Genomic DNA, 14,268 nt, shown 5'->3' with positions numbered 1-14,268 from the left:
ATGGTTATTTTTCATCTGAAGTTTACTTACAGACCGTGAGCAAGAATGTGACGTTAACTGGGGGCCATTTGATGATAGGTATGAGTTTTTTTGTTTTCAGAGCTGAATGATTGCACAACAAATGATAAAAACTGAGTGCTCAGGTTTAAATTTACTGTGAATTTTCTCGATCTGCAGAGTTGACAAGTTACACCCTCAAACAACACACGCATATGAACCATGTAGACTGCTCATCAGGTCATGAGAGACCTGGTGTTTCCAGAACCAGAACTAAACAAAGTGATGCAGCACTTGGTGTCGATGCTTCTCGATGGTGSAACGAACTCACTGAAAACGTAAGATGTGCAAAAACCATTGGTTCCTATAAATCATGCCTTTTGTTTAAGCCACTTCATAGATGACACTGAAAATTGGATTTAAACTGAAAATTAAACATTAAATGTAAATTTAAATTTGCATTTTAACAGCAGTCTATGCTTTTCCAATGGTTAGATTAGACCTACTGAGGTCTCTTTTTAAGCAAAATGTAACTCCTAAGATAAGTCATCAATATCATCAAGATCACTTAATTGCTTTTAGTCTGACCCCTCCCCCAAATCACCAATTGAGGAGGCTCAGACATCTGATCAAGATGCCCACTGTCCAGCTCCCTTTGGACGTTTTCCAGGCATTTCCAGACCCCAGGGAAAACCCAGAACTTGCTGGGGGAGCTATATATCAAGGAGGCGGACAGATGCTGATAGACACTTAAGTGTATTTGTCAACTTTTTCTCCATCAACACTCACCGACATCAGCCAGTGCCTTGATACATGTCTCAATGCTGCTCTTCTGAGCTGAATTAATCCCCTTAAGGTTGTAGATTCTGAAAGCTGACTGGAGCAGCTTGATGAAAGTAGACTGGTTATTCTGCAAAAAAACAAAAGAACACAAGATGCTATTCTTTTACAAAGGGCAAAAGTGCAGACAAATTCGTATAAAAGAATATCAAGAACACACCAACAGTGGAACTGACAGGACTAATCTGTACAGACTGTATGAAACAACTGCAGTAAGTGCTCCGAATTCAAAATGTCTGCTAGGAAAATCCCAGGTGAACGTGCAGGGACAAAAGAAGCCTGTGGCTGAAATACTGCTACCATGGAGAAGCAAAAAGCTGCAGCATGTTTGATGTGAACAGGGTACCTGCAGCATGGAGTAGTTCACAGAGAACGGCGACTCAAAGAAACTCCTGATGATGGCCATCACCGTCTCTGTCACGTACTTGTCCAGAGGATCTGAGCGGTTACGTTCCGTAGTGTTGCACATCTTTAACACAAAAGCAAAAAGGCATAAACCAGTCTGATCTTCACCTTCCAGACATGTTTCACTTCTCGGAAAGTCCAGTGCAGAAGCATTCCCATCATTTGATCTTGTGCATAATTTTGCAATGGAAGAAAAATAATTGCGGTAAACTGCAAGCAGGACCTCTAATGACTTTCTTTCGTCTATGGTTTCCATCTTGCCACTGTGCAATAATGGTCAGGGTTTGGGATACAACTAATAGTTGTCCTGTCAACAAATTCCTCATCATGAGCTATGGATCTTTGCAGTTTCTCCACAGTTACTCTGGGTTTTTTGGCTGCTTCTCTGATTAATGCCATTCACATTTTATGATGGAAATTAAGAGAGCTCTGCAAGATGTTCAGAACTTAGGAGATTGGTTTTAGCAACTAATCCTGGTTTAAACTTTATTCTATTATGGATCTGCATAATTAGAAGTTTGCACAATATGTTACTAATGGATCGTTAGTGTACTATTACTGTAAGCAATGTTGATATTGCAAGACAACTGTCCCGTGCTAGCCACTTCTTTAAGCACCAGGCATTCAGATGTTGAACAGACGCAACATTTTCAATAAAACTTTTGTTACCGAGTTGGAAATATGGATTTGTTGCTTTTTCTCAAACCAGAAAGATGTTATTGCTGTGTAGTAAATGTATTTATCGTTCAGTCATATCGTTATCTCAAAATTTGGAAATATTATTGTATAGTACATGTTTTCTTAATAATTGTTTAGGCTTACTTAAAGGCTAAACTTTAAAATTTTCATGCGCAAAAAAAAAACAAAAAAAAAAACATCTATTATTTTCCTTCTGCTTCAATAATAAGCATAGCATTACAACGCTTGTGGCAGTAATGCTAAAAAAAAATAATTCATAGAATAGGAACTGTATGTCAGCAGAAGAAACATTGACGAATGTAGAAATGTTTACTGCCTCATTAGGAATAAATAAATAAATAAATAGTGTGACCTTTCTGTGTGAGTTTTCTTACAGTGGCCATGTCGACCAGGAAGTTTTCAAATAGCCTCCAGATGTGAGAGGATGTGTAGATTTCCTTCATTTCCACTTCAGTGTCCACATAGCAGTGATTCACAAAATTCACATATGAAGTTTTAACCTTTGGAGGACACAGAATTAAGACGTTTCCAGATAAATAAAAAAAAAACAGGAGACCAAAATGTGTCAAAGCTTAATCTACAAAGAAAATAAAGTCACAATAATGAACCTTTACCTCTGGCACACAGTTCACATCAGTGACCACTTTAACAATGTCATCCAGTGGTAACAGCGAGTTGCACTTCAGCTCAGTGTAGACGTTCTTGCCCTCGGTGCAGGCAGCCAGCAGGTCCACGAGCGTGTTGTGGTACGCCAGGGACCCGTTCTCGTCTGCACGCTCCTGCTCAGAGGCCATCATCTGCAGCAGCACCGAGAACGATGAGCGGTCGTTGTAGAAGACCAGCACGTCCTCACCTGCAGTCACTAACTGGTTGGACAAACAAAAAAAGAGCAAGAAGCAAGACACAGAGTTTTACATTTTATATTTACAAACTTTCCAACTCTAGGTCCACCTAAATCAATTCAAAACTGTTTGAAAAGCTTAAGGTTTACAATGAGTTATGTAGTGGTGCAGCTATTAATAGCTGGTCTGGGTGAAATATTGGATGGACAAACTGGTGCTACAACTAGGACAACATCTCACTGGCTGAAGAGCTCAACAACTTTTTAATAAAAACTGGTGTTAATACACATCAGCCTAAGCCTTCCCTTCCTCCTTTGACCTGCACCAACATGCATGCAGGTCCAACAGATGTATGGAAGATTTCATTTTCGACACTGTTCAAACATCTGTAATCAGAAACAGTTATTTCAGGATGTTTGTGGATTTCAGCCCTGATTTCAATACCAGCCTCCCTGAAAACCAAATAAAAAAAAAAACAATGCTGGCCCTGGGGTTACCCTCACTCACCTCCAGATGGCAGACAGGTCAACCACAACCAGCCAGGATCCATTCCCATTTCTCATCCACATCTTTATTAGTGTTTCACAGGGCTGAGTGCTGAGCCCCCTCCACTGCTCATATGCAACTGTATTCCAGCATTTTCAGAAAATTATATTATAACGTTTGCTATGGCTGTAGTGGGACTGATTTCCTAAGAAGATGAGACTGCCTACAGAAACAAAGTGCACAGTCTGACAGAGTGGTGTTCACTATACAATCTCTTACTAACCGCCACAAAAATTTAATTTACAAAGTTATATATGAATTCAGGAACAGCACGAACCAGTAACCTCTCTTATCTCAATCTCGACAGTGAAGAGAGTTGAGTAATTCCTGAGAATTCGCAATAACACCTACAGACACTTCAGCAGCACCTGCACTTCCCGAGGATCCTCAAAAAAAAAAAAAAAAAAAACCAGAGTGATGATCTGCTGCTGGTGTCCTTTTTCAGAGCTACCATGGAGAACATTGTATCAAACTGAATCACTATTTAGTAAGCCAAAACCTTGGGGGGGACCCTCCACAAAATACACTGGATGATCTCTCCCCCTCCATTAAAGACATCGCTAGCAGACATTCTCTAGAGCCAACAACATCTTAAAGGACTATCCCCACCCGTCTTACCGTCTGTTCGAACCGTTACCCTCTGGCAGATATTTCAGATCTATAACTTCTCAGTTCAGTAACAGTCTGTTAATCACTGCAGTAAGACTCCATATGCGACAGCAACATTATATAGTTATGATGTAATATGACTGTAAACATTTGCTACCTCATTCATGTCAGAATAATTTGACTTTTCTGTCTGGTTTCTTCTTGTTTTTGTTGGAGCTCATCTTACTTGGTTCCTGATCAATTGGTGTATGCCTGGCACATAGTAATGTGTGTGTGTGATGTAGCTTTTACTGATAGATTCTCATAGGAGAACTACTCTTAATTCTATTAATCAGTCAATCACTCAAATTTTATTTGTATAGCACATTTCAGCAGCAAGGTATTTCAAAGTGCCTTACATAATTAAAATAAAAACAGCATGTGACATTGAATATTACTTTGTTTCCGTGTCCATATTTGTATCTCCACAGATTTCTCATGGAGACAAGAACATTGACATGGTTTGTATTTCCAGACTTTACTCCCTTTTGCACGCTTATTTGGAAAATATCTTGATCAAATTTAACACCTTTTAAAAAGGCGTGGGACCCTCACAACATTCTGCATGCATAAATACTGGCTCCAAATCACCTTGTGAGCATGCGGCATGCCGCATTTAAATTCCTACCTCAGTCATGACTTTGTCCTGACATTTCTTCATGTACTTCCCGTCACACTTCACGATCGTCTGCAAAAACTTGAGGTACTGAACGTGACGTCCATGGGTCTCTATGCAGTGGACGAAATGGTGGACGACGCGGTCGCTGATCTCATTGCACAGCTGGTTGTTGTTCATGAAGATGTGACGCATCGTCTCGGCTTCCAGTAGCTAGCAAAAAAAAGCAGACATAACGGCTTTAAGAAGAAGTGATTTCAAACTGTTTATACTTAGTGAAGCAAAAAGTGAAGTGAACAAACCCCAGGAGTGAGGAAGAGGTTCAGGTGTTTGTGTAGCAGAACTTGATTTTCCGGATTTCCCTTGCAAAAGTTTTGCAAAAAGCAGTGAGCCAGCTTCATGATCTCATTCATCTTCTCATCATTCTGAAAGAAGCCAAACAAATAAAGTTAAAGACATTTGGAGGGTCAGACAGAAACATGAAAAATAACTGCGCGTTGATGGAGACGTTGATGTCGGTCCTCGCCTTTTCGTAGGGGATCTGCAGCAGCTCCAGCACCACAGTGTGGGCTCCCATGTTCTTCAGCAACCTCTGCAGCTGCAAACGGTTCTTTTTGCTCACACAACACAGCCGACTGAAACGCTCCAGGATCTAATGACGGGAGACGGAAATCTTTTCCAGAAAAATACCGAAAACTGGGCAGTCAGGACGGCAAAATGAAGACACGAAACTCACACATTTCAGTACTTCATAGTTGTTTTCTTGGTTACTGTCCATCTGAGGTTTGTTTTCCCCATCTTGCGCCGGACTCAGAACAGCATCCTGGAGGAGGAAGGCGGACACTGAGCTTGATCATTTTCCAACTAAGCCAAAATGAATACAGACAATATAGCCACATACTGTCTGCAGCCAACTGTTAGAAAATAGTATAAAAAAATTAACAAAAATAGGACTGTAAAAAAAAAAAAAAAAAAACTTTCAAACTTGGCATATTGTGAGTGCTTTCTAAATATTTGTAATTAATTTTCTGTAACAGCGTAACTATGTTTCTGTCTCAATCTTTGAATTATTTGATAATTACCGTAATTTTATTCATAATTATAAAGGATATAACAGCTTCTTTCCCTGTTAAATTAAATCATAATTTGAAAACTGTCGTTTGCATTTGACGTGGTGATTTTTGGACAGCAGGTAAGCATCTATACGGTGGGCTCTTCACTCTGCCTCACCCCCAGCTCGTCATTGCCGTAGATTCCACTTTTCTCCACCCACAGCTCCGACTTCTCCACAGTCAGACGCAGCCTGTCCAGGTCTTCCTTGATCTGTGTGTAGTTGAGTACGTCCTGCTCTGAAACAAGGAGCTGAACCTGAAATTACAGAAAAAAAAAAGAAAATCAGAGACAAAATGTTTTAATGCATCCCTATTGAAGTACCATCATGGTTGAAACAAAACCAGTTTTCATTCGAGTTGAGAAGAAGTCCCTTCACTAATCCAACAATTAAACGTGCATGGGTCGGCATAAAAGCCATGATTGGACTGAACAATGAACAAAAGCAGACGGAAACAGGTGGGAGATTATAAGGATCAGCTGCAGCTTGCAAAAGCTATGCAGGTGTTTTATCTGTGTTTCACTGATGAGTGGAATTTTATAAACATGCATAATTATATTTTTAGAGCATTGAACAATTGCTCCGTCTTCTCTGGTCTTGGCATCATTGTTCAGTAGGGTCTGTATTCCACCAATGTCACATCAGGAAAAGTCCAGGGCCCGACAGAATCACAGCAGAATCCTTAAAGTCTGTGCAGAACAACTCTGATATTTTACAGAACCGATTAACCCGTCTTTTATTTAGCAGAAGGATCCCAAGCTCTGTAGAGAATCTATAATTGTACCCATGGCAAAAAAAAGCCTAATCTCCAAAAGGGCCCAATTATCCTGAGCTGATGGCTTTGCCCTCTATTGCTATGAAAAGCTTTGAGTACATGGCAAGCTTGACCTATTGCAGTTTTCTTACCAGGCTCACAGAGGAGCAGAAGGCACAACTGTCACCGTTTAATAAATGCATCTTGAGGGCCCAGTATTTACATCAGTTTTTACTAATAATTCAACCCCACAGTTTGATGACATGTAGGCGGCAACGGACACCTGAGACGTGTGTCTTCTCCTCTTTTTGTGAATTTTAAAAGCAAATGCCTTTCAAAACAACCTCATCCTCAAGCACGTAGATGACATGACACTTTTATTGTCTGCAAGATGGAAACCTGTTGATTACTTGGTGAAGCCGTGTGATAAACATTACCTGAAGTTAAACATCAGCAAAACAAAAGACTTGGTCACAGAAGACAGGAAAACTCACCAACTTGCTGTAATCAATGGATCTCTAGAGCTGACTGTGTACAGCTACAAGTACCTGGGAACTATTGCAGACACTTCTCTCTGGCTTAACCAATAAACTGCAGCAGTTTACAAGAAAATAAAAAAATAAAAAATTTTTAAAGATTGTCGAGTCCGTTTTAACCTTTGGTTTTACAGATTTCTTTGACAACTTGTTCTTGAAAAATAAGAACTGTCTGTTCAATCTAGTTAAAAACGTCTAGAAAAATAACTGGCATTCAGCAGCACACCCTGTTTGAAACATTTTGCCAATTGTTGCAACAGTTTTATTCCCTGTCGATTATTATTAAGCGAGGTAATTGTGCCGACATTGTGTGGATTATGCCTCGACTGTTTTTGACTGATGCTGTGCACCAGATTCAGTAACAAACTGAAGACTAACCACTCTGAAAATAGCATAATAGTATAAATTGGAAATGTCACACGCTGAGAAGTTGTGCATTTTTTGTGTACCTGTTTAAAGGCCTGAAGCATCTCAGCTCTCTGACTGAAGTGTTTGAAGATGAGCTGCAGCGATCCGGAGACCAGCGGCGGATAATCTTGCATGATGAGATGAATGAGGACCCTCAAAAATGTGCGACCACCTTCATCATCAAGCTCCAACACGCTTAATGCAGAGCTATAGAACACAAAAGTAGACTTGTATGAATGTTTGACAGCGTATGGAAAAAAGATTTTAGAAAACGACATCAGAATGTAGCTTCGCCAACCTTCCTACAAACATGCTCTCTGCTTTCGCTGCAATCTCATCCATGTTGGGCTCAGAAGCTAACAGATGATTAAAATATGGCAAGCGTTAAAATCCAATAGTTTAAACCTTTTGGGATGTGAACAATAAGAGACAAATCTCACATGTAATTGGAGGGTAGTCAGCCATTGAGGAACTGCTCTCAGGCACTGTACTTTCTCCAAACTCTTTCTTGTAGATGGACAGTAAGTAGGTGATCCTGTAGTCCAACCTCACACTTAGGATGAACTTAAATGAGCACAAAATGTAAACAAGGATTAATAAGGCATGCAAATTGAAACGGGCAAAAACAAAAAAACCGACATGGATAATAAAATATTCAGCAGCAGATCATACTTGCAAGATCTCAATGATCTTCAGCTTGGTGTCCATCACCACGACGTCCTCGTTGTCCGGGAGGAACTGTCCTTTAGTGTAGCGCAGGAAAGGTGGCATGTCGGGCACACCGTGCGGCACGCCTCGACTCATTACCATCTGAGTCATCATTTCTCCAACGCCGTGGATTGTGCGCAGAACATTGTTTCCTAAAAGGGAGAGGTGTTTTTGTTGTTGTTGTTTAACTCTGTTTGTGTGTGGAACATCGACATTTAAATGATTACAGTTGGTGAAACGATAAAAAAAAAGATTGACATACAAAGTAAAACAGAAAACGTCCAATTCTTGACACCTTATACAAAAAAACAAAAACAACTAGGCAACATTATCTCAGCCTTTCAAATTTGTCGTACGATATTCTTTGGTCTCAATTCATAACTGTTATTACAAAAGTTACAATAAAACATTTTAGCGATGATTTCAATCTTAATTCATTTATAAACTGCTCTGGTTTTACATACACTGATCTGTTATGTCTAAATTTATTAAATAAAACCAGACAATTAGCTTTTATCTCCCCTTATTTTGCTACAGATGAACCAGTGTCAGTTATCAAGTAACCTTACTTCAAGACACACATGTACATATTTAAGCACAAAAATGATCCTAATAGCTGAGCTTTCAGTGCACTGACCGGCCTCTGGAGTCTTCCCAAGCTTGCTAAGCAAGCTGAAAGGTTGCTGAACAATGTCCAGGATGGCCAGCAGGATGCGTGTGAGGCGCAGCAGCTCATTGAAGTTGTAAAAACCGAAGTACACCAAGTGTCGAGCCAGATTGACCACCTGACAGAGGGGACACAATCATAATCAGGATGGTGAAAGAAAGCCATAGAAATGTTTGCACTTCATGTATTCAAGAACTACATTGACTTTTTCACAAAAATAGCTGAAACAATAATTTACATTTGAGAAATTTAATACAATACAATAAAAATGCAAATAATTAGTTTATCCTCCTGACTACCAGGAAAAAAAATATTGTCCAATCACCATTTTTTTTAAATCCCAGAGTCTTTGTAAGCTAATAAAAGGTTTTATGTCCTTACTTTGTCTCTTCCCATAAAATGTGTTATTACTGATAAATGCCATTTTTATGAATTAGAAAAAGGTACGTACAAAAGTCCCACATGTGGTATCATTGAAAAGCCCTAAATGTCCTCTCCAGATACCAAAAGGAATTAATTCAGTAGAATGCAGGGGGGGGAGATATTCAAGTTTAGAAATGTCCTCTACAGAGGACAAAAATGAACTACTGGTAGTCAGGAAGTTATTATTGCAGCTAACTATGAGTTAAACGTACAGCTGTCATTTTGGATTTGGGGCTTGATGGAAAACTATGTCCTCATCACTGAAACAGGTTGTACGTGTGTGAAAGATTTAATGAATTGCAACCAATGAGAAAATAAATCGTATCTGCAGGTTTCTCAAGGTGCAAAACACGTGGCAGCCCTGTTGGATTTTGACAATAAGGTTGTTGAAAAAGCTCTCTTTCTCGCTTGAGTTTTGGGAATCTTTGCTTATTTTGTCAAACTGAACCAAATTAACGAGCATGCCAGGAAATAAAACTGACATACTTTTAATCCTTTCCTGTCTTTATAGGAAAAGTTGAAATCCTTTTGGATACAATTTGTAATTCTACCTGCTATGACAGAGCAAGGAAATACCTGCATTTACTTAAACTGTACTTGCTGAATAAAATGCAGGGTTGAATTTTAAAGGTAGTTATTTGTAGTTATTCTTTCAAGACAACTCGGAGAAAAGCCAGAAGAATTAAAACGAGTAATTTTTGTTAGTTTCATTGAGCCGTATTTTGACAGAATTGATACAAACCGGATTCCAAAAAAGTTGGGACACTAAACAAATTGTGAATAAAAACTGAATGCAATGATGTGGAGGTGCCAACATCTAATATTTTATTCACAATAGAACACAAATCACAGATCAAAAGTTTAAACTGAGAGAATGTATCATTTTAAGGGAAAAATATGTTGTTTCAAAATTTCATGACGTCAACAAATCTCAAAAAAGTTGGGACAAGGCTATTTTTACCACTGTGTGGCATCTCCCCTTACAACACTCAACAGACGTCTGGGGACAGAAGAGACCAATTTCTCCAGTTTAGAAACAGGAATGCTCCCCATTCATGTCTAATACAGGCCTCTAACTGTTCAATCGTCTTGGGCCTTCTTTGTCGCACCTTCCTCTTTATGATGCGCCAAATGTTCTCTATAGGTGAAAGATCTGGACTGCAGGCTGGACATTTCAGTACCCGGATCCTTCTCCTACGTAGCCATGATGATGTGATTGCTGCAGAATGTGGTCTGGCATTATCTTGTTGAAAAATGCAGGGTCTTCCCTGAAAGAGATGACGTCTAGATGGGAGCATATTGTTCTAGAATCTGAACATAGTTCTTTGCATTAATGGTCCTTCCCAGACATGCAAGCTGCCCAGGCCACAAGCACTCATGCAATCCCAGACCATCAGTGATGCAGGCTTCTGAATTTGGGTTTGGGATTTGTAGACAAGTAGGAATAAGTGTCTAGAAAAAGGAAATTGAACATATAACAAACAGCTGGAAGAACAATTAACACTAATTAGCTCAATTGACAACATGATTGGGTATAAAAAGAGCTTCTTAGAGTGTCAAAGACTTTTAAAGTCATCATCATCCATCGTGCATAACATCATCAAAGCCATGGCGTCCCAGTGTTCCATAAAGAACTTCAAATCGTGACTCATCTGACCACAGAACAGTCGTCCACTTTGCCTCACTCCATTTTAAATGACTCCTGGCCCCAGTACAAACTACTGAGCTTGTGGAGCTCAGCCATTTGCAACTCTACAGTTGAAACTGTAGTTTCAGCTGGCAGCGGCGGATGGCACGGTGGATTGTGTTCACTGACGATGCTTTCTGGAAGTATTCCTGAGCCCAGGCTGTTATTTCCTTGATAGTGGCATTCCTGTTTGAGGTGCAGTGATGTTTAAGGGCCCGGAGATCACAAGCATCCAGTAGAGTTTTACAGCCTTGACCCTTATCCACAGTGATTGTTCCAGATTCTCTGAATCTTTTGATGATGTTATGCACGATGGATGATGATAACTTAAAAGTCTTTGACACTCTAAGAAGCTCTTTTTATACCCAATCATGTTGTCAATTGAGCTAATTAGTGTTAATTGGTCTTCCAGCTGTTTGTTATATGTTCAATTTTCTTTTTCTAGACACTTATTCCTACTTGTCTACAAATCCCAACTTTTTTGGGATTTGTAGACACTGTGAAAGTTTGAATCAACATATTTTTCCTTTAAAATGTTACATTTACTCAGATTAAACTTTTGATCTGCCATCTATATTCTATTACGAATAAACTATTGACATTTGCCATCTCCACATCATTGCATTCAGTTTTTATTCACAATTTGTTTAGTGTCCCAACTTTTTTGGAATCCGGTTTGTAGATTAAAACGTATTTAGCTTCAGTAGAAATTTTAATGATCATGACAGTCATGTCACATGACATAGACTAACAGGCCTACAAAGTACATTTACCTCTAGCGTGAGTTCATTCTTTTCTTTGTCCTCAAACGGGTAATTCTGGTTGAACACATCTTTAAGATAATCATCAACAAATTCCATGGTGCTTTTAAATTTCTTCTTCATCTCCTCCCTTGAGTCGACTGTTGACTCATACTTGAACCTGTGCAACAAATGAATCAAACAGGTGAGAATTCGCCCCAAAAAAATAAGACGAGTCGGCCAACGTGCAGATGCTCACTCTTTGATAGAGATCTTGGAAGGGATTTCCGTCCAGAGACGGGCGTAGCGCACCGGAACCACAGCCTCCTGTGGTTCGCAGTCCACATGCATGTGCAGCATCAGGCGACAGAAGGACGCTCTGAGGTTGTAGGGCAGGCAGTCGTCAAACATGCAGCGCAGGATCAGATCCACAGGTAGTTTGTCGTTGATCTGGTTGATGGCCAAATACTGGCGATCCAGGCACATTTTGGCAAACAAGTTCAGCTGACACCTGCAGAGGACGAGAGGAGAGACGGGGGGGAAACATTTTAACGTTTAAGAGTTGATTTCAGTGTCAATACAGGATTTAGTCGGTGGCTCTTACACTTTTTAGGGATCAAATTTAAATATATCTATATTGGTTAAAATTGATATGTTTAAACTCTTGTGCCCGGTTTCACCTTGTGCTGCTGCTGTGGAAACGCCAACATGCTAAGTGTTTAACGTGGAAGCAAATCAAATCTTATTAATGTTGAGATGGACCCCTTTTCTGCATGACTCAAAGTGTGGGCTTTGCGTCTTACACTGCAGTGATACAGACAAAAACATGATTAGAAACATTACTCAGGTAGCCTGTGGTGTTCAATCAACACTCAGTTGGTTCTAATGGACCGCTGGTTCAATTCCAAGTCCGCTGTCCTTGTCGTTTTTGTCCCTGGGTAAGAGACTTCACTTGTATTGCCTGCTGGTGTTGGTCAGAGGAACCGATGGTGCAAAATTGCAGGGATCAAATCCTGCAATCAAATCCAGCAGCAGCTGCAGCTGCTACTGGATTGTAGCTGCAGCTGCAATCCAGTAGCATGTGAATGTACGCGTTTGGTTTCAATTGGTAATATGTAGGGCATTAAAATTTTAATTGATAAATATTATTAAAGGGGCTCATAATAACACCACCAGCGACCAGGAAGTGTTATGTCAGCTTCCATGGCATTTAGGAAAAAAGTCTGACCCTCTGCAGCAGCTGAAAATTTAGACTAATCAAAACATGTAAAGTATTTCCAATCTGTTATAATCCAACTTTGGCAATACCTATCCACGCAACTGGTAGCACTCTCTGTAAACCTTTATAATGATTATGAGAGAAAATCCCAGTAGTGCAGGAGTTTCTGGAATATTCAGACCAACCATTCTAACACAGGCAACCTTTACAATCTCAACGTCACTTGTATCTCCTTTCTTCCTCATTCTGGGGTTCGATTTGAACGTCGTAAAGTTTTCATCGCATTCTCTAAGATGCCTAAATGGATTTAGTTGTCACCATGGTGGCCGGCTTATTTAATATTCGGCATAACAACCAACTGATTGGCTGGAAATGTGAATGTGCCCCCTCAGGACATGCCTCACTTTTCTTTTTGAGAGTCACTGAATTACACAATCATTACCTGTAGTAGGTAAGGAGGTCTGCATCGATTTTATGGTTGTTCTTAGCATCCTGGGCCAGGTGGCGGATGGATTTGCCATGAGGCTCTTTGTGGATGTCGATCCAGTAGAGCCAAACCTCCTCTTCGTCCCCATCATCTGGGGACAAGGAGGAGTCTATGGAGTTTTCTGAGTTTGAGATTAGCCTAGTGGAGAGTGGGGATAGAAGGAAAGCACATGTAAAATGAAGCACTGGACAAACATAGCAGTACTTATATAAGACTGCTGCAGGAGAAAATCTTCATTTCAAAGCAGACATAGCACTGCAAGAAAGTTCACACACACTGAGGAGACTGTGCGCATGTTTAAACATGTTCAAAAATATAATATGTGAAATAAGGCAAGATAGTTAAAACAGGCATCTGAGGGTTCGACTCACTTGGTCTGAATAAGGATGTCTGCGTTGACGGGATTTATCATAAATTTAATGATAAGCTCCTGCGTGACGGGGATGGCCGTCTTGTTGGACGCACAGAGATCAGACAGATAATCCAGGAACCTGACAGAGTAGATCAAACAAGAATGGATAATATTAACCAGAATAACAGAAACGGACCAACTAGATGACAGGAAGTTAACCAAGACACAGTATGTATCGTTTAGGCGCTATTAAACCAAATTTCTGAATCTTATTTTTATTGAAAATGGACCACTTGCTTTGTGAGGTGTCTGTGTCTCACCTCGGCTCTCGATTTCGCCTCAGCAGGCTGACAAAGGTCTCGATCTCTCTGGCTGTGATGTGTTTTTCCAACAGCTTGCGGTTGTTGTGCAGCAGTGCGGTGATTGTGTCCTCAGCCAGGATCTCATACCCCATCTGAGACTGCATGATGGGGAACTTTGTGGCTATATATTCCTGCGAGGTAGAAGAAATTACACATTAAGAATCAATTCTTATGTAGGGTACATAATTTTATAGGTGCAAAAAAGCAATGCAGCTTGACTA

The 14,268-nt window shown here is 40.0% G+C and overlaps 1 protein-coding gene across 1 annotated transcript in view; it reads right to left on the bottom strand.

Annotated features, from left to right (window-relative positions):
* Positions 1 to 14,268, bottom strand: part of itpr2 (inositol 1,4,5-trisphosphate receptor, type 2) — a 70,546-nt gene that overhangs the window by 40,486 nt on the left and 15,792 nt on the right. The window contains exons 16-34 of the mRNA XM_008411467.2: positions 14,006 to 14,178; positions 13,705 to 13,824; positions 13,289 to 13,471; positions 11,887 to 12,138; positions 11,661 to 11,808; positions 8,748 to 8,895; positions 8,075 to 8,262; positions 7,843 to 7,966; positions 7,701 to 7,758; positions 7,444 to 7,609; positions 5,824 to 5,961; positions 5,330 to 5,416; positions 5,120 to 5,245; positions 4,896 to 5,018; positions 4,606 to 4,806; positions 2,556 to 2,807; positions 2,316 to 2,441; positions 1,184 to 1,306; positions 787 to 907 (exon numbers count right to left, since the gene is read on the bottom strand). Of these exons, the coding sequence (XP_008409689.1) occupies positions 787 to 907; positions 1,184 to 1,306; positions 2,316 to 2,441; positions 2,556 to 2,807; positions 4,606 to 4,806; positions 4,896 to 5,018; positions 5,120 to 5,245; positions 5,330 to 5,416; positions 5,824 to 5,961; positions 7,444 to 7,609; positions 7,701 to 7,758; positions 7,843 to 7,966; positions 8,075 to 8,262; positions 8,748 to 8,895; positions 11,661 to 11,808; positions 11,887 to 12,138; positions 13,289 to 13,471; positions 13,705 to 13,824; positions 14,006 to 14,178 (2,857 nt within the window). The remainder of the gene's footprint in view (positions 1 to 786; positions 908 to 1,183; positions 1,307 to 2,315; positions 2,442 to 2,555; positions 2,808 to 4,605; positions 4,807 to 4,895; positions 5,019 to 5,119; positions 5,246 to 5,329; positions 5,417 to 5,823; positions 5,962 to 7,443; positions 7,610 to 7,700; positions 7,759 to 7,842; positions 7,967 to 8,074; positions 8,263 to 8,747; positions 8,896 to 11,660; positions 11,809 to 11,886; positions 12,139 to 13,288; positions 13,472 to 13,704; positions 13,825 to 14,005; positions 14,179 to 14,268) is intronic.

This window comes from Poecilia reticulata, linkage group LG6 (genome assembly GCF_000633615.1).
Source record: "Poecilia reticulata strain Guanapo linkage group LG6, Guppy_female_1.0+MT, whole genome shotgun sequence".
NCBI lineage: Eukaryota > Metazoa > Chordata > Actinopteri > Cyprinodontiformes > Poeciliidae > Poecilia > Poecilia reticulata.
Note: the sequence above shows the minus strand (reverse complement) of the source record. Positions and strands in the feature narration are given on the sequence as shown.